This window comes from Arachis hypogaea, chromosome 2 (assembly GCF_003086295.3).
Source record: "Arachis hypogaea cultivar Tifrunner chromosome 2, arahy.Tifrunner.gnm2.J5K5, whole genome shotgun sequence".
In the NCBI taxonomy this organism is placed as follows: Eukaryota; Viridiplantae; Streptophyta; class Magnoliopsida; order Fabales; family Fabaceae; genus Arachis; species Arachis hypogaea.
The window spans coordinates 89,330,766-89,350,942 of NC_092037.1; the positions used below are offsets into that span (position 1 = coordinate 89,330,766).

A 20,177-nucleotide genomic window follows, 5' to 3' on the forward strand; every position below is an offset into this window, starting at 1 on the left:
GTATTTTTTTTCTTTCTTCTTCTTCTCTGCTTGCATTATAGGCTTCGTCGTTCTCCTATACTCGCGTTTTTTTTCTTGTTCTTCTTATTCTTCTCTATTCGCGTTCTTCGTTATGGATATAGATTGAATTCAACGTAATAAGCTTCGTCGTTTTTCTTTTTTTTTTTCTTTTTCGATCTGAACTTTTAAATTGAAACAATGAATGAATCAACTTCAAATCAGTTGAATGAGAGCGATTTGGATTATTCTTCCGAAATGAATCATACTGGTGAGGTTTGGATTATTCAAATTTGAATCGAATTCAACAGAATGCAATTGCTTATTGCTAATTTTATTTGAATTGAATTGAATAGATGGAGGTGTTCTAAAATTGAATTGAATTGATAATATCTAAATTGTAGACAGAGGTGTTTCGAATTTGATTTTGTATAATGGATTATGTTTCATTCAGTGAATACTACACAATTGTTTCCCTGTGAATATGTGTTTTAGTTCATAATGCAGAAAGTTGTTTGAATTTAATTTTATATAATGGATTATGTTTTTTCACTCGGTACTATAGAATTGTTTCACCATAATGATGTTTTCGGTTTATTATGTAGAAACCTATTTGAATTTGATTTTATATAATGTATTATGTTTCGTTCACTCAATACTATACAATTATTTCACCATGAGTACATGGTTCGATTTATTATGCAGAAGCTGTTGGAATTTGCTTTTATATAATGTATTATGTTTCGTTCACTCAGTACTGTACAATTGTTTCACCATAATGACGTGTTTGGTTTTATTTCTGTTCTACACAATTCAAAATTCTTCCTCCTCACCTTCTACTGCTTCTTCACTAGAGAGAGAAGGAGAAAAAGATAAAAAAATACAGCAGTAACAACAACAAAAGAATGACGATAAGGAGAAAATACGCGAAAAAAGAAGGAAGATAATGAGGAGAAGGAGGAACGCAAAAAAGAAAACGAAGAAGACGTTTCGTGTGTAAACGAGCGTTAAGCGTTGGGCAAGAGCGGTTGTTTCGTGTGTGTTGAACGCGTGTATTTCACGTTTCATTTAATGGTATTAGGTTTTTTTGGTGTTAGGCCAACTTAAATATACTTAAATACAAAATTACATAGATGTGTAGCACCCTAAAATTTATCATTTTTTATTGTTATTTAATTAAATATTTTAAATTTTAAACATTAAATTCTAAATCTTAAATTTTATAAAAATAAAATATTAACTAAAAATTCGTTAATATTAATAAAAAATAGTTACCATAATATTTCACTTTTTGAAAAGTTGGTATATATTACCATAATGGCCGATGAGTGTATGCCATAGTTAAATTAAGGCTTGGGATTTGCTAAATAGGATTTTAAAATTTGAAGGAAAAGTGGAAAACAATAATACCGCACGGAAAAAATTACATAGGTTTAAAAACAATAAAAATGTATTAATTTTGGATTATTTAACTGAAAAAATAAAATCAAGGAAATGCTATAGAGCTAATATTTTTAGTGAAAAAAATTAAAAAATTGGATAATATTAATTTAAATGTAAATTAAATATAAAGAAAAAATATTAATCAACAAATATTTTTTATAAATAATCTTATTACTATATTTGTTTTTTTATTTTTTCTTTTTATTAATAAAATTATTAGTAAATATTTTTTTTTCCTACAAAAAGGTTTATATATAAACAGTTGTTTGAGAAAGAAGGAAGAAAAATTTTAATTAAAACTCATATATTTATTTTATTGTAAAATTAATAATTAAAAATATTAAATAATAATTTAATCAAATATATTAAATTACCTAATAATTTTTTTACTATCAATTTAGAAATAAAAAAATTTCATTTCATTGTTTTACATGTTTCTAAAATGGCAGAAACTCACCTGCAGTCGACTCTGCAGGTGAAGTTGCTTCTGAATGGCTGACACGTGTTATTATATGGTTTAAAAAAATCAGTTTATTTTATATAAATGGTTTATTTTAAAAAACCAGTATAAATTAGACCAAGTAGTTACTTTTATTCCCTTCTTCTTCGTTTCGCACGTAAAATTCGTTCTCTTTCAATCCCTTTTTCAGAACTAATATGAAACTTTCAATTAGGTATGTTCCTTTTATTTATATTTCTTAATCAAATTTATTATTTCAAATGTATTTCTTAATTTATATTTTTATTTATTCATCTGTGAATGATGAAAATTATTTAATAAATACGTACATATTTATGTCATCACACCATTTTGATGTTTAATATCATAAATGCCAAGATAATTCATGACAATTTCATGTGATGGAAGACAAAAATGTAATTGTGGCATAACGTAGACTAGTTGATAGCATGAGCATTGTTGAAATTTTGGCATGATCTCTTTCATATTTGTTATATGTCTCTTTAGTTGGTAATGTTATAGTTTATTGTGATGATATGATGGTAGTTTAATTGTATGAGTTAGGTCCTTTTTATTTGGTTGATTTTTTTCTATGGCTATCCTATTCTTGATGGCGATGTCAAAATAAATATTTTCATTAGTTAATTCTTTTTTTTTCTTTATTTTTGAATCAATTTTATTTTGAAAAAATTTATTAAAAATTTTTGTTGTAGACAAAATTAATAATATTATGTTCAATTATTTAAGGAGACTAAATTAATATTTTGATTAGATACTTTTATTTTATTGAAAATAAATTCTAATTTCATTAAAAAATAAATTAAGTAAAAACACAAAAACGTGCATGACTGTGAAATCATAATTTCTAGACAAGTAAATTATAGTCTTATTATCTTAAAAAAATAATTTATTTATAGAATAATATTAAAAAATCAACAATAATTTGCATGAAAATAGTTTATTAGTAAAATAAAAGTTAATTGATTTATTACCATAAAATTTAATTTAATGATAAATTTGCAATTGAATATATTTTTACAGCTTAATTTAAAATTTGTTTACAGCTTAATTTAAAAGCAACTGAAAATGTAAGTTATGGGAACAAAACAAAACTCATCAAGAAAACGGAAACAGAGACAAAAAAAAGGACAGATGATATCATTTATGCCATTCCTATAAACAAATCGTAAATTTTGTTTCTTTTTCAGAATACTAAATTTTACTTTTTCAAACAATTTGTATACATATATTTAACAAAAATTAAATAAAAAAATTTCAGATAAATTTAAATTCAAATTGGTCAATATGAATGAAGAAAAAGAACATATCAAATTCATCTGTTAGAAATTTAGAAATAACACGCAGAAAGAATTTAAATTATTTTAAAAATAGTTATTTATTTATTCAAATCTGTTTTTTTAAATAAACTATTTGTATAAAATAAATCGATTTTTTTTAAACCATACAATAACACGTATCAACGATCTAGAAACAACTTTTCCTAGAGTGATAGGTGAGTTTCCACCTTCTAAAATTTAGAGAAAAAAATTTCCTTTCTTAAACATAATACAAGAGACTGAAGAGAGGATGGCTCAATAAGCCAAATAAAACTGCGCAGTAAACACATTTTCTTCACTCTCAAAACCTTATCCCCTTATGGTGTTATCCTCGGCCATGGCTTCACTGCTTCTAGCTTCACCTCCACCATTCTCCACTCAACTCCACACTTCTTCCTCTTCTCACCTTTCTTTCTCTCACTCCCAAACCCTCTCCCCTTCACCACTCTCCACTTCTTCTCTTTCAGTTTCACACTCTGCAGCGACTTCCTCTTCTCCTTCTCCAATTCCTTATGGTACATGCTGCATCAAAACCCAAAAAGTTGCAAAATTTGCTGTAATTGTTTTGCGTTATGCGTGAATTCTAGCACCCCATTTGCACATTCACCGTTTTATTGTTTCTTTTTCAGTCTACTGTGGCAGAGGTGACAAGAAAACTGCAAAGGGAAAGCGCTTCAACCATTCATTCGGAAATGTAATGTTCTGCTTGTATTCTGTTTTTCGAAATTTCCCATGTTTATTGCTTTGTTTCTCTACTTCTCTTTTGTCTGAAGTTTTGATCTTTTTTATTAATGGGTTCTTATTTTTGAAACTATGTTTTGCAATTATGCTCAAAATTTCATGTTATGGTTATTTTCAGGCAAGGCCAAGGGACAAGAAAAAGGGTAGAGGACCACCGAGGCTGTTTGCTCCGCCGGCGCCTACGAAGAAGGATCGATTCGAAGATAATGAAGTGGTGAAGATTGAAATTGATGAGTCTCTCTTTACTAGCTGAATTTGTTATTGAATTGTAGTTCTAAAATGTTTCATTGTTTAGTTGTTGATATTTGAATTGCATTGCTCTATGACAATATACAATATGGATTTTGATTATATTATATGATGAGTTTTAACTATCTTTATATTAGTTGAGGCTACTGTTCTTCTTTTATCTGTATTAAACTCTATTGTGAAATTAAGATTGATGGTTCACTCATTAGCATTACAATAGAATAAAATAAAATCAAGACTTGTGTTTGCCTAGGATTTATCTTACATTGGACCTTGTGTATTCTCAGTGGTAAACATGATACGGATTCTTTCGAGAAATTCTTGCATGCTTTTGGAGCCCCATTTAATACATGCTCGAAGAACATTTTCATTTGAAATATATGAAAGTTATGTAGAAAACCAACGATATGTAGTTATAAATAAATAAATATTCTTGAAACATGCATTAAATGTGCTTCAAGAGTATGTAAATATTTCTTGGTTTCTTTTTGCCTATGTGAAAGTTGAGACTTGAGATATTGGTAGAGATAGCCCTTGGGAAAAACAAAGGACTATGAGTGCTTCCATAACACTTGGAACTTAGGCTCAATACTGTGTTTTTTGTATGTCAGCTCTGAATCCAAAAGTGCAGTCACCATCTTAATTCTCAACTGGTTGTATTAGTCTATTTTTGCCCTTTCACTTTTCTCCTTAAATTTTTAAGGACTGTATCTTGCGAATTTTCTTACATCATACTTGGAATAATTTTACATGTTATATTGAAAATTTGAAACTACTTAGGAGAGTGGTAAACAAATTCACTGGTATATAGCTCTGAATATCAAAAGGATTATAGAGAAGCCGAAATTGCTTGTTGACTTTATTTAGCTAGCATTACTTGATGGTTTGATGGATGTAATGAATGCAGCCTTTTATGATAAATGTGATTCTAAGAAACTTTAAGGGAACTATTTTTCTCATAAATTCTTGATCCAAGTCTTTGGATACATCCTTCTTTATTTTTCTTTTTTCTAGAAACACCTCCTAGCTCATGAACATAGAAATTTGGTGTAGCGTATGAAAGGGGGAAGCATATCCCGGTGGAGATTACTTGAAATGGAGCATACTAGTCTAGCACCTGTATTTTATAGTGACTCGTGTATAATTAATATCATATCTGTCGGATTGTGAGAGTTATTACAGACCTTAATCCTAGAATCCCTGGAATTAATCAAACTATATTGGTCAGCCAATTAGCTCGGATTGATAGAGAAGGATTTGGTTTGTAAAGATGTGAAAGGTTTAGATTCAGACTATGGTTTAGACTTGTATTGCTAGAGAATACCTTTTGCTTTGTATAACCATAACTGCATTTCTTTTACAATCGTATCATAGTGTTTCCTATAGATAGGGAAATAATGAAAAACTGGTATTCACAATAGAATTCCTTCTCCACCATTTTTTTCTTTTTTCAAGAACTGTTATCTAAGAACTAAATATATTGTTGCAAATGATACAATGATTTAATGCAAGTTTTCCTATGACACTTCCATCTTCTATTGTCAATCTTCTGCTTTGCTTGTTCCATAGATGAATCCCATAAGTCTCCGCACGGAGCTGAAGCACTTTGGCTTCTACCCATTTCGATTCAGTTTGAGTTTTCGGCTTCCTGAGAAACCCCCTTATCTTATTCCAATCAGCTGGATAGAAAGCCGTAGGTGGCAAGATCTTAAATATGAAACCGGGTCTTTTCAGCAGCCTCTTGATCACTCTAGAAACCAGGTATGGACCATTATGCCCCCATTTGTTTCCATCAAAAGTCAATGCAAATTCACTAATGAATTCGTGAAGAAGTGGATGTTTCATATCGAAAATCAGAACAGCATTATTTAATCTAGTCCAATGCTTAGATCTTAAATCCATGCTTTGTGCTCCTATAGAATTCCGCAACCCAGTTAATGGTTTTAGAACAATAAAGTCTGTATCTATGTAGATTCCACCATATTTATAGAGCACTACAAGTCTTATCAGATTAGATAGATTTTGTGACAAAGGAATCTCACCTGGATCCTTCTTACCTTTTATTAACTCACGAAACCAAGCTTCGGCCAGTGTCCCTTTGAACAGAAAAGGCAAGTCTGGGGTCACGACCTGAACCTTGAACCTACTGTCAAGCAACGGTTTCAGCACTGTGTAGCCGTGCGTGGTCTCCAAAGTTCTTGACAGAATTACAAGGCATGTGCCGGGATGAACCTTAAAAACACTTTCCACGGACATCAATTCTCTTACACCAAACGAGCCTGCCGGCGAAATCCAAGTCATGAAAAACTGAGCCTCGCATTCACGGCTGAAGAATTCTAGAACTCTGCTGTGAAATCTTCGGGTCGAGTTGTTTGACTTGAGAATATCAAACTTGTGCAGGTTTTTCCGAAACCAAGCTATTCTCTCTAATTCTGTCACACCGAGAGGAGCAACCAAGTCATTCTGATTTCCAGCTTGAATTCTATCATTCTCTTCTTGAATGGAGTGTAAAGGCAGATTAGAAAGTGTTGGTCTTATTTGCTCTTTGAATCTGTGACTCTGAGCTTGCAAATTCTCTGAAGGTTCTTTATATGTAGCAGAGTGTAGGAAATCATGGTAGATGATACTATATGCATGGATAACAAAAATTATGGCAGAGAATATGAACAGAGAGGATAAAAGTAACTTGGCACTTTTAAGGTGTCTAGGGTCAAACATTCTGAGAAGTTTGTGTTTGTTGAGACTTTCAGATTTGCCTTGATATTATGCATTTATATATAAAAGTATTCATTTAGAGTTAACAGTTATTTAGTTTTTTTTAGCATTTATCAATTTCATGTTATGAGACAAACAACTATTTTTTCAGCTATTATAGTAACCACTGTTGTTTATACTGATTCTCTGATTTTCACACACATTTATTTACTTATTTGGTTTATTACTGATATTCGGACTTATTATCAATTTAAGAGAACTGTATGCAAAAATGGTACATATAACCTTCATTTTTCTTTTTAGCATTTATCAATTTCTTATTATGAGACATATAACCTTCATTTTTCTTATTGTATTTTCTGAAACTTGAATTTCAGACCATAAACAAAAAAGAAAAAAAAAAGAAAAGGAAAAAAAAGGTCTTGCATGTTTGATAATATATGACACTTCTATAGTTCTATGCCAGTAAGCAACGTAGCTTCATCATTTTGAAATAATTCACTCAATTTTAGACTATTGGACTATAATTGATAATTTTTCCTACCTAAAACAATGACTTGAGGATTTAAAATGCTAAATTATTAGTTTCTGGTGTACTATACTATATACACTTCCACACGTCGCTACCAATATCTGTTTCGGAAATTGCATAGTCAAATTAGTGACAAAATATAAGGAAAAATAAGAAAACCAATTCGTTACTTCTTTTTTTTTTTCGTTCTTATGAAGGAAAAAGAGTGAAAATGGAATTGTTCAATACATATTGTCATATTGGCTTAAAATCTGTTAGTTACCTAATTTTTTTCTTAAATTTTTAAGTTTATATCTTACAAAATTAATATTATATATTTGTGTATATATATTTATATTGTTTTATATAATTTTAATATATATGTTATATTTTAACAAGTATTTTATACAAATAATTAATTTAATAATTATTTTTATTATACACATATTACGGTTATTTCTGAATTAATATATACTCAAAACTAATGGCTTACTCAACCCTTGTTAATTTTAGCAACAATGCTTAGTTGACACGAACTAACATTTGTTTGAGTCAAACTAAGTTCGATCTTAATGTTTCCATTCCTCTAATAAAAAACTTAAAATGTTCAAGATGAAATTGGTAATGTTTTAAGTTCAAAAGGAATTTTTATATAAGAAAACATAATAAATATAAAATTATTTCAGATTAACAAAATATAAAATTAGTCATCTATCTGTGGGAGTAGATCCTCTTTAATGAAAAAAAAATTGGATAGTGTCAATTGTGATCTTTCACCCTTCAATGCTCTTTCTCTCATATTTAATTTTGACCCTACTTATAAAGTTAGTAGTGAGAGATCACACTACATTTTCTTAAATGTTAAAAAAACTGAAGAGGATCATTTCGTCTACCTGTCATCTACTTAGAAATCGTTGACAACAACAATAAAACTAAAATTCATGCGTATAATTATAAATAGATTAATAACCTTTTTTTGGGAAGGTATTATCAACATTATATGGAAATTTAGATATTGGTAGGTGAGATGTCTCTGCCAATAGGATTGTTTGTTCTACATATTTAGGAAGCAGCAAGAAATGAACTCCCAATAAGTTTCCATTATTTGTGATTCAGAGCATATTGTATGTTCTTCATCAATTACAATTTTCCTTTTTTGTAAGTTAAAACTTTAATGCATTTAAAAAAGAAAAAATAATCAGAATTTTATGCTTCTAGTATTTATAAGTGTTACAAGTGCATTCATTAGCCAACTTCTTTATTTCTGAATTTTTCCCCTGAATTTAATTTTAATGAATTGACCACATATATATAAAGATTATATACAATCAAATATATTCACAACTACATTTTTAAATATCATATACAATCAAATTATAATTATATAGAGAAAATGTATTGTAATTAATAAAGGATAATAATTTTATCTTTTTTTTAAAAAAAAATTTGTAATGTTCAATAAAATTTAATAATGATCTTATTATCTTAATAAATATGCACAACTAAAAAAAGTAATTAAGAAAGAAAAAGTAACATTTTAGTTATTAATAAAAAATATAACAATTATTGTGTGTTTGAGCTATCTTTCTATTGGAAAAAATTTTTCAAATGTTAGTATTCAAACTTATGATTGCACTTTATATAGTGAAGTGGTAGAGGTTGAGTTAGAGTTATAAGAGAGAGGTAGCTTATAAGATTAGAGAGAGAAGAGAAGAGAGAAAACATTTTTGCAAACACACAAAGCTATAAATTGGTTGCCGCAAATTCGTTAACTGTTGGATCGAGGTCAAATTTGGACAATGTGTTTTAGACATTTGGTTTTTCGTTTTCACTGTTCGGATCTTCAATAAGAGGTTTGTAGTTGGAGATATTAGCCACGCAATAACAATTCTATTTTGTGATATTTTCATCTTTTTGGTTATTGTTTCGTAAGTTTTGATGTTTGGGTTGTTTGGCTTATTATATGCACATTTTGTGCAATAAATTTTTACTCTTTTCTATCCTATTTTTATCATAATAAAGTTATTTTCTTGGTCTTGGTAACTCGTGATTTTTTACTTCTCATATTAAGGAGAATTTTCACGTTAAAAAATTTTGGTACGTTCTTATCTGTATTTCTTTTTTTGTGTTTTTTTTTGCTGCTATTGGTGTGTGTTGAGTTAAGAAATTAACTAAATTAATTATTGATGACAAACATTATTTTTGGCAAAATAAATAATTAGAGTTGTTTAATTAATAAATATACATTGCTAATTATTTATGTTATGTTGCAGGCCATAATTCAAGTTAAGCAGCCCAAATGATATGAAAATAATATAGCAAGGCTGATGGGTAAATAAACTAGCACAGCCCAAAAGAAACAAAGCCAAAGGATCCAATAGGCCAAACGGGTTGCTTAATAAAAATCGGATCTAAGCCTGTATCCATCCCACAAAGCTTCTCTTGTAAGATTGAATTCTTCACTCCTCCAAAGTAAGCAATGTTCCTCTCCTCTCAAATCAAGTCAAATCATGACATCAGAAAAGTAAGAAAGAGAAAGAGAGAAAAAGGTTCCTCCCTAAGCTAGTAACCAAAGAAGCAAGAGAGAGAAAGTTAAAGCTTGAAGCACAGAAGCTAAAACAGAAACTCCAAGCTAAATCAAGCGTAAGAAAGGTAATCCATCTCATCTTGCATGCATCAGATCTTTATCCTTTCTTCCCAACTCTCTGCTCTATCCGAAAATGGCATTCAAAGGAAAAGTTGATCTCTGTTCTTCATTGCTACAAATCCACGGTCACAAGAAATTCTTGGGGACCAAGTTGCATCTCTATGGTTCAGATTTGGTTGACCATTGGAAAACAATTTCGGTTATTCCTTCATGGCTTTCGCTCAAGTTGGAAAAGTCAAAAGGAAAGGTTCCACTTTGATGATTGAAAAGAAAAAGTGAGCTTGTGGGTTGGTGAAGCTCAAGGCTCAAGATGTTGACCTTGGAAGAAGAACCAAGGAACATGCAAGGAGATAAAAAGAAGCTTGTTGTTCATTCTGAAGCAAGGAGAGATAACCAGTGAACTTGAGGTGTTTGTTCTGAGAGAGCTCTTTGAAGAAGTTCAACTAACTAGACAGTGTAACCTATTCAAAGGTGCATTCCGCCAGTATGAAGAACTAAATCAGAGGCTTGCTAATCTGGTTTTTCGCATAGCACAGAGGCTGTTGATGAAGTCAATCTCCTTCATATTTTACTGATTGTGATGTACTTTTCTAAGCTTATCTTTCTGTAATTTCTTGAGAGAAAAGGCATTGTGAGAAAGCTTGAGAAAAAGCCAAGAGTTGAAAAAGGCTGAGTGAAACACTTGAGAGAAAAGCCTAGAGTTGTTTTATTGATTTTTTTAGGTTGGTTAAGTGTCTTGTATCTTGTACCTGAAAGGTATCCCTTTCTTAGTTGGGTTAGCACTAAGAGGTATAGTTAGGTATTAGCATAGCCAATGTCAAGTTAGGTTAGAACTTGAGTGTGATAGGATTGGGTCAATCCTGTGTTATTGGTGTATGTAATACTGTTAACTATAGTGAAATTCTTCCATAGTTGTGGAGGAGATTGGATGTAGGTTGCATAGCACAAGGCAACCGAACCAGGATACTTGCTGGTGTTAGCTTTTCTCTTCTCTGCTGTGTTCTGTTTTCTGATATTCATGAGACAAAAATAAATTGTCTCATAAATTTCTGCTGCTGAGTTCAAACAGAATCAAAACTGCAAAGTTATTTAAAAAGGGTAATAACAGCAACTAACAAGAAAGGCATAGATTCAACCCCCCTTCTCTAAGCCTACCACAACATTCAATTGGTATCAGGAGCTAAGGTCTCTAGAATCAAGCTTAACCGCTTGGAGCAAAGATCCAATGGCGAATAACTTGGGCACAATCACAGTTGCTTACACCCTCACTGAAGGCCAGTCAAACAACCGACCACCTTTCTTCAACGGGAAGAACTATTCCTACTGGAAAGAAAGGATAAGGATCTTCATCCAATCCATTGACTACAACTTATGGAAGATCGTTGTGAGCGGTCCAAAGATCCCAACAAAAACAAGTGCTGATGGAGTGGTGACTCCAAAAGAAGAAGCTGAATGGAATGAAGATGACAAGAAAAAGATAGAGCTGAACGCTAAAGCAATCAACCTTCTTCACTGTGCTATCAGCTTTGAAGAGTACCGGAAGGTGTCTAGATGCAAGACAGCCAAAGAAATCTGGGAAAAACTCCAGGTTACACATGAAGGCACCAAACAAGTCAAAGAAACGAGGATTGATATGCTGCGAAAAGAGTACGAGATGTTTAGCATGAAGGATGGAGAAAGCATTGATGAAGCCTTTGAGAGATTCTCAATCATAATCAACAACCTTGATGCTATGGGTACAAACTATGCAGAACAAACCTTGGTGAGAAAACTCCTTAGAAGCCTCACAAAAGAGTGGAAAAACACTGCCACTGTCCTAACCGAGAGTAACAACATAAGTCCCATAACCTATGATGAGCTGAGAGGAAAACTCCTTGCCTATGAAGCCACACACACAAACATAGACTCAAAGAAAAAGGGAATAGCCCTCAAGTCACAAATAGAACCAAAAGAGAGTGAGTCTAGTGATGGTATTTCAGATGACGAGCTTTTGTTTTTTGCTAGGAGATTTAGAAGAATGATGAAGAGCAAGGGCAAATACAAAGGTTCAAGTTCAAAGGAGCACAAAATAGACTTGAGCAAGGTGACGTGTCATCATTGCAAGGAGGCTGGACACTTCAAATCAAACTGTCCAAAGCTCAAAAAGGAAGACAAAGGAAAGAAGGAAAGGAAGAAAGTACTCATGGCAGCTTGGGAAGATCTTGAGAATGACTCAAATGAAGAAGAAGAATTTGAAGGAGACGACAAAGACTATTTCATGGCTGGAAACAACAATCTTGATGAGGTAAATTATTATGATTTGACCATTGAGGACTTGCATGCTATTATTGATGATCTTACTTTAAACACATCAAAACTGCTTGATAAATACAATGAATGTAAATTTGAAAGAGATGTGTTAAGAGCTGAAAATGATTTTTTAAAAGAAAAAAGTAAAGGAAACTGAATGTGCTTTGGACATCATTGAAGAAAACAGATTTCTAAAATCTGAACTTGAAAAATTAAAAGGAAAGCACATTGTGGATCCCTCTCATGAGTTAATTGCTGAAAATGAAAGATTAAATGATATGATTAAAAGGCTGAATGGTGACTTGGCAAAATTTGCTCAAGGTTCTAGTAACTTGGACAAATTACTTGCAAATCAAAGACCATTGTTTGAAAAATCTGGTTTAGGCTACATAGCCAAGGAAGATGCTGTTTCCAACACTTCCTCTATGAAATTTGTGGCCTCTTCATCAAATACTAAATCCATACCAAATAAATCAGGTATCGGATATGTTTCAACTTGTGAAGAAAAATCTGATGAAGAATACACAAATGAAGCTGAAATTTCATCAAGAACTGGTCCGAGTTCAAACCGGCCAGGTTTAGGTTATATTTCGAAAAATGAGGCTGCTTTTAAGAAACCAATTTTCTATAACAAAACCTCATTTTCGAAAAATCCAAAGAGCTCTAAAAATTCTGGTGAAAAAAGTTTTGCAAAGAGGAACAATTATAACAAAAATCAATTTGTTAAAGGAAATGTGTCTCCCCCAAAAACCAAAAAATTTCAACCATTTAATCGCTTCAAGTAATTTAACTCACCCAAGTTTCAGCGACACACACCAGAAAATCATTGTGTTAATTGCAAAAAATTTGGTCACTCATATGCACAATGCTTCATTGAAAAGAGAGTTGTAGGAAACAAGGTCTACAATGTTGTTTGTGATTTCAATGTACTTGGGCAACCAAGATGGATTAACTTCAAAGGATCCAAATTAATTTGGATACCTAAGACTACTTGAAACCCTTCATGCAGATTTGCCTAGCATCCAAGAACAAAAAGGACATGTGGTACATGGATAGTGGATGTTCAAGGCACATGACTGGAAGGTCAACCTACTTCATCAAACTAAATAAGTATGACGGAGGTTTTGTGACCTTTGGAGATGATGGCAAAGATAAAATCATTGCAGTTGGAAAAGTAGGTAATGAGCAATCTACTTTCATTGATGATGTGCTTTTAGTTTGTGGTTTAAAGCACAATCTTTTGAGTATTAGCCAGCTGTGTGATTTAGGATATTTAGTTGTTTTCAAGAGACTTGAATGCTGTGTTGTAAATGAAAAAACAAATGAAGTGATGTTTGTTGCCAAGCGTTTCAATAATATGTATGGACTTACTCTTGATGAACTAAAGGATCAAAATGTAGCTTGTCTTCACTCTAAAGAATCTGAAAAGTGGTTGTGGCACAAGAGATTGGGCCATGCAAGTATGTTTCAAATAAACAAACTTGTAAAGAAAGAGTTAGTAAGAGGTCTTCCTTTGATAAAGTTTGACAAAGACATCACTTGTGATGCTTGCCAAATGGGAAAACAAATAAAAAGTTCTTTTAAACCAAAGGAAGACATCTCTACTAAAAGACCACTTGAGTTGCTACACATTGATTTATTTGGTCCAACAAGAACTCAAAGCCTAGGTGGTAAACATTATGGTTTAGTAATTGTGGATGACTACACTAGGTTTGGCTGGGTTTTATTTCTTGCACACAAAAATGAAGCCTTTTCGGCCTTTGAACCTTTTTGCAAGAAAATTCAAAATGAAAAGGATTTGAAAATCTCTTCTATAAGAAGTGATCATGGAACTGAATTTGAAAATAATTTGTTTGAATCATTTTGTGAGGAATTTGGAATATCTCACAACTTCTCTTGTCCAAGAACACCACAACAAAATGGTGTTGTGGAAAGAAGAAATAGAAGCATACAAGAGATGACAAGAGCCATGCTTTGTGAGAGTAATGTTCCAAAATTCCTTTGGGCTGAAGCGGTTAACACAGCTTGCCACATTTTAAATAGAACAATCATAAGGAAATTTTTGAAGAAAACCCCTTATGAACTTTGGAAAGGCTACCCACCAAACTTAGATTACTTGCACATCTTTGGATGCAAATATTTTGTTTTAAATAACAAAGAAAATTTGGGAAAATTTGATCCAAAGGCTTATGAGTGCTTGTTTGTAGGATATTCCACAACTAGTAAAGCATATAGGGTTTATCATCAAGATGCTAGAATTATTGAAGAGTCCATACATGTTACATTCTGTGATACTAACTTGGTGCAAAGCATTTTGGAAGATGGTGATGCAGGAAATCAAGCTCAAAAGGAGGATGAAACAGCTCAGAATCATGGGAAAGAAAATTCTGGACAAGCTGAACCAGAAACAGCAAATGCTGAAAATTCAAGAGACAATTCCATTTTGTCTCATGAATCTGAAGGAAATTCTGCAGATAGCAGCACATAGAATCCTTTGGTGACTGAATCTGCATCCAAGCCCACCAAACCTCGTGAATGGAGATTCTTGAAGAATTATCCTGAGAAATTTGTCATTGGGGACGTCTCTCATGGAGTGCAAACTAGGTCCTCCACTAGAAAGGCAAATGAAGGTTCAAACATTGCCCTTCTTTCACAAATAGAGCCTCAAAACGTCAAGGAAGCCCTTAGTGACCCCTCTTGGATTAAAGCTATGGAGGATGAGCTTATTGAGTTTGAAAAGAACCAAGTGTGGACGTTGGTTCCAAGGCCAAGTGGAAATAAAGTAACCGGCACCAAGTGGATATTCCGGAACAAGTTGGGAGAAGATGGTAGCATTGCAAGAAACAAGGCAAGGCTAGTGGCACAAGGATATGACCAAGAAGAAGGAATAGACTTTGATGAATCCTTTACCCCTGTTGCCCGAATGGAAGCCATAAGACTTCTCTTAGCCTATACTGCATTTTGTGGTTTTAAATTATACCAAATGGATGTGAAATGTGAATTTTTAAATGGTGTGATAGATAGAGAGGTATATGTGGAGCAGCCCCCTGGTTTTGAAAATAAAGAACATTCTAATCATGTTTTTAAATTGTCTAAAGCTCTCTATGGTTTAAGACAAGCTCCTAGAGCTTGGTATGAGAGACTTAGCTCTTTTCTTTTGAAAAATGGTTTTCAAAGAGGCACCACTGATACAACTCTATTTATCAAGAACTCTAATGATTCTTTTATTTTAGTCCAAATATATGTTGATGACATTATTTTTGGATCAGCAAATGAATCCCTTTGTACTGAATTTGGAAAGCTCATGACAAGCGAATTTGACATGAGTATGGTGGGTGAACTTAATGTTTTCCTTGGGCTGCAAATTAAACAAACTGAAAACGGTATTTTCATTCATCAAGAAAAGTATGCCAAGGAATTAGTTAAGAAATTTGGTATGAAAAATGCCAAACCCATGGGAACTCCCATGCATCCTAATTCTAAATTAGATAAGGGAGAAACTGAGAAAGATGTTGATGAGATTAGGTATAGAGGGATGATCGGTTCTCTTATGTATCTAACTTCCTCTAGACCCGATATTGTGCAAAGTGTTGGATTGTGTTCTAGGTTCCAATCCAAACCTAAAGAGTCACATCTTTCTGCAGTTAAAAGGATCATTAGATATGTTCACGGCACATCCAATTTTGGTCTCTGGTATCCTAAGATTGATGATTTTTCTGCAGTTGGTTATTGTGATACAGATTTTGCTGGTGATAGAGTTGACAGAAAGAGCACTTCTGGTTTATGCTGCTTCCTTGGAAAGTCCTTAAATGCTTGGTCAAGTAAGAAGCAACCAACAGTGGCCTTATCCACTGCAGAGGTTGAGTATATAGCTGCTTCTTCTTATTGTTCTCAGCTTTTATGGTTAAAAACACAACTTGCTGATTACAAGTTAAATGCTGAAAATATTCCCTTAATGTGTGATAATATGAGTGCCATCAATATTTCTAAAAATCCAGTTTTGCACTCTAGGACAAAGCATATTGAAATGAAATTTCACTCAATAAGAGTACATGTTCAAAAGGGGGATATTAGCATTCAATTTGTTAAATCTGAGGAGCAATTAGCAGATATTTTTACAAAATCATTAGCTGAAGATAGATTCTGCATGCTTAGGACTTGTCTAGGCATTTTGAGCTATGATTTTCTGTTTGAATAGTGCTGATATATTTGCTGGAGCCTTTTTTGTCTCATAAACAGGTATGATACAATTCTGGGCAGATGATGAATGTTTCCTTCAAGAGAGCGTGTTCTGGACTTGCTTAAAGTGAAACTTAATCTGGGCCAACTTCAAGATTCAGATCAAGAGTGGTCCAAATGTGTTTCATTAAATCCAAATCACTTCAAGGCCCAAACATGAATGTCACAAATTTTTTTAATTTTAGTGGCCTGTGTGTTTATTTTTATTTTTGTCCAAAAGGGATTTTCAGTGTGTTTTATTTTTTAAAGATTTTGAAAATTTAAAATTATTTTTTAAATCAAATCAAATCTTTCTTTTATGATGTAATGTCTTTTCAAGTCTTTTCAATTGGTGATGCAGTTGCATGGTTTTGAAAACTTGCTTTTGGGTTCGGTTACCAACACTCCCTCTCTTCCCTCCATAACTTCTCCTCAACCCTTCGGTTTCTTCCCTCTCACACCACTATCTCTCTTCCATCAAAAGCATCAATTTAACCAAAATGGGGAAGAAAGTCATTGCCAAAAGAGCACCTCGTGAGAAAATCCATAAACTTCCAGGTTTTCCTAGACCATCAACCCGTTCTCAAGACACCACCTTCACTCCCTCACCTTCTCCTCCTACCTCTCCTCCTCGCTGTGACCCCATGGCTCGGACCAAGAACACTCCAAGGTATCCTGCTCCTGCCAAACCAACGCCACCATCGAAGGCAACGCCATCCAAACCAAGCTCCACAAAACCTAGTTCATCCAAGGGTAAGCGTCCTGCTGTTGAAGAACCTGTTCCTGAGCCTGCAAAACCTAAGTCAAGGTCTGTTCCTGTGCGTTCACAAAGAGGTAACCCTCATCACCCTCTCAAATCTGTTAGCGAACCAGACATTGATCCCTTTGCTCACAAATCACACTTCATGACATCTCACTCAGACTACAACCCTCACCGTTTCAAATCTGGCATGAACCATGACTTTTATGAGGGAGTTATTCAGTACCGTCATCTATGTCCCTCTTTTCTTGCTGATTTACCTGATTTGAAAAAGAAAGGATTTCCTTTTGTTGAAAATCTGGAATTTTTAGACTGGAATCACCTTTTCAAAATCAAAAAATCAGTATATCCTAAGTTAGTCGAAGAATTTTATGCAAACATGACTTACCATGAAGGAAGTGTGCATTCTTATGTTAAGGGCAGAGACATTATCTTGAATAATGAGACAATCAGTGACTCCTTGAAGTACACTGATGTAGGGCCGTGTGCTTATACATCTGTGAAGTGGGATGAAGGTGTTGGTATCTCTTACCATGATGCTCTTGCTCACATTTGTGAACATGTTTCTTTAATTGATGGCATCACACCCACTCACAAAGCCCTAGGATATGAACGTGCTCAGTTGCATCGTATTATCAACCACATTTTAATTCCTCAAAGTGGTTCATATCAAAGGGTTTCTTACACGGACACACTTGTTTTGTATGCCCTAATCACTAAAACAGAAATCTCTTTTGCCTATTTGATGGCTAGATACATGTTTGATTCTGTTAGAAGTGTGAAAGATAAAGCACTACCTTATGGCATGTTTTTGACTTGCATATTTGAGACTTTTGGTGTTGACTTGTCAAATGAGGCTTATGAAAATAAACATTCATACCTAAAAGGGGGTGGTTCAGTGAAATAGCAAAAAGGGCCAACTAGATCTGAGAGAGTGGTCTTAGATGATGATGATGAAGAGTATATACCAGATGACTCTCCTCCTCCTTCCACTGAGGGTACTTCCATTTCCACCGGGAAGAAATCAGCTCTGCTGAATGTGGTCAAAGATGTTGCTCAAGAGTTTGTCTCCCAATCAAATCATTTGATTGCCATAAGTAAGGAACAAAGAAAGCTAGCTAGTAAGCATGAGAACTTCCTGAAGAAATCAAGAGATAGGGTGGCTGTGCTTATGAAATTCATTGATAACATAAATGAGGATGAAGATCAGGCCACTGAGGATGAAGAGGAAACTGGATCAGAAGGGGATAATTCTGATGCCTAGAATTTATCTCATGAAAACTGCTGCTGCTGCTCTCTTTTTGTCTCATGATTTCTATTTCTTTCATTACTTTTGCATTGTTTTATTTTGGATGACTGTAATAACTTTTGATTATACTGCACTTTTGATAGTTTATTTAGTGCTTTGTTATGTACTCTAACTCTTTTCTGCAGGGTACAAGACTTTCTTTTTGTTGGTCTTTTTATCATCCGCCCTTGATGACAAAAGGGGGAGTAATAGGAGCAATAGCAATAGCTGTTTGATTATTTTTTGAACTTTGTTTGATATTGTGAACTGTTGTGAATGAGGCTGGAAACTTGCTTTATGATATGTTGCTATCTGACTCTGACCCTGATGTATTAAAACTTTTTTGGCAATTTAAATTGTCACTGTTTGCTATACCTTTGGTTGATACATAGCATCTGTTTAGTTCCATAGAAGCATATGTAAACAGGAAAGAAGAGAAGAGCACAAATTCAGGGGGAGCTAATCTTGAAAAGGAAAGGAAGAGCAACATAAGAGCAAATGACAAAAATCAAAGGAAATTTCTATACCTTACTCAATTTACTTCCTTTTTGATAATTGCTTAAATTATGTTTGTCATCAAAGGGGAGATTGTTGAGTTAAGAAACTAACTAAATTAATTATTGATGACAAACATTATTTTTGGCAAAATAAATAATTAGAGTTGTTTAATTAATAAATATACATTGCTAATTATTTATGTTATGTTGCAGGCCATAATTCAAGTTAAGCAGCCCAAATGGTATGAAAATAATATAGCAAGGCTGATGGGTAAATAAACTAGCACAGCCCAAAAGAAACAAAGCCAAAGGATCCAATAGGCCAAACGGGTTGCTTAATAAAAATCGGATCTAAGCCCGTATCCATCCCACAAAGCTTCTCTTGTAAGATTGAATTCTTCACTCCTCCAAAGTAAGCAATGTTCCTCTCCTCTCAAATCAAGTCAAATCATGGCATCAGAAAAGTAAGAAAGAGAAAGAGAGAAAAAGGTTCCTCCCTAAGCTAGTAACCAAAGAAGCAAGAGAGAGAAAGTTGAAGCTTGAAGCACAGAAGTTAAAACAGAAACTCCAAGCTAAATCAAGTGTAAGAAAGGTAATCCATCTCATCTTGCATGCATCAGATCTTCATCCTTTCTTCCCAACTCTCTGCTCTATCCAAAAATGGCATTCAAAGGAAAAGTTGATCTCTGTTCTTCACTGCTACAAATCCACGGTCACAAGAAATTCTTGGGGACCAAGTTGCATCTCTATGGTTCAGATTTGGTTGACCATTGGAAAACAATTTCGGTTACTCCTTCATGGCTTTCGGTCAAGTTGGAAAAGTCAGAAGGAAAGGTTCCACTTTGATGATTGAAAAGAAAAAGTGAGCTTGTAGGTTGGTGAAGCTCAAGGCTTAAGATGTTGACCTTGGAAGAAGAACCAAGGAACATGCAAGGAGATAAAAAGAAGCTTGTTGTTCATTCTGAAGCAAGGAGAGATAACCAGTGGACTTGAGGTGTTTGTTCTGAGAGAGCTCTTTGAAGAAG

The 20,177-nt window shown here is 33.3% G+C and overlaps 2 protein-coding genes across 2 annotated transcripts; one reads left to right on the forward strand and one right to left on the reverse strand.

The window, feature by feature from the left end:
- Positions 1 to 3,419: 3,419 nt before the first annotated feature.
- LOC112750094 (small ribosomal subunit protein bTHXc) lies at positions 3,420 to 4,363 on the forward strand. Its single transcript, XM_025798638.2, has 3 exons — positions 3,420 to 3,752; positions 3,867 to 3,931; positions 4,097 to 4,363. The coding sequence occupies exons 1-3, from the start codon at positions 3,557 to 3,559 to the stop codon at positions 4,229 to 4,231; spliced, it is 396 nt and encodes a 131-aa protein (XP_025654423.1). The 5' UTR covers positions 3,420 to 3,556; the 3' UTR covers positions 4,232 to 4,363.
- Positions 4,364 to 5,532: 1,169 nt separating this feature from the next.
- Positions 5,533 to 7,023, reverse strand: LOC112750088 (uncharacterized protein At4g19900). Its single transcript, XM_072219762.1, has 2 exons — positions 6,285 to 7,023; positions 5,533 to 6,140 (listed from the first exon to the last, which is right to left on the reverse strand). The coding sequence occupies exons 1-2, from the start codon at positions 6,943 to 6,945 to the stop codon at positions 5,692 to 5,694; spliced, it is 1,110 nt and encodes a 369-aa protein (XP_072075863.1). The 5' UTR covers positions 6,946 to 7,023; the 3' UTR covers positions 5,533 to 5,691.
- Positions 7,024 to 20,177: the final 13,154 nt, after the last annotated feature.

What these genes read in the sequence shown, in the direction of transcription:
- LOC112750094 (XM_025798638.2), top strand. Translation starts at nt 3,557, where the DNA reads ATGGTGTTATCCTCGGCCATGGCTTCACTGCTTCTAGCTTCACCTCCA. An exon ending in TCCTTCTCCAATTCCTTATG is followed by an intron (nt 3,753 to 3,866) that starts GTACATGCTGCA and finishes TTTCTTTTTCAG; the next exon opens with TCTACTGTGGCAGAGGTGAC. An exon ending in TCAACCATTCATTCGGAAAT is followed by an intron (nt 3,932 to 4,096) that starts GTAATGTTCTGC and finishes GGTTATTTTCAG; the next exon opens with GCAAGGCCAAGGGACAAGAA.
- LOC112750088 (XM_072219762.1), bottom strand. Translation starts at nt 6,945, where the DNA reads ATGTTTGACCCTAGACACCTTAAAAGTGCCAAGTTACTTTTATCCTCT. An exon ending in GTTTCGTGAGTTAATAAAAG is followed by an intron (nt 6,141 to 6,284) that starts GTAAGAAGGATC and finishes GGAATTCTATAG; the next exon opens with GAGCACAAAGCATGGATTTA.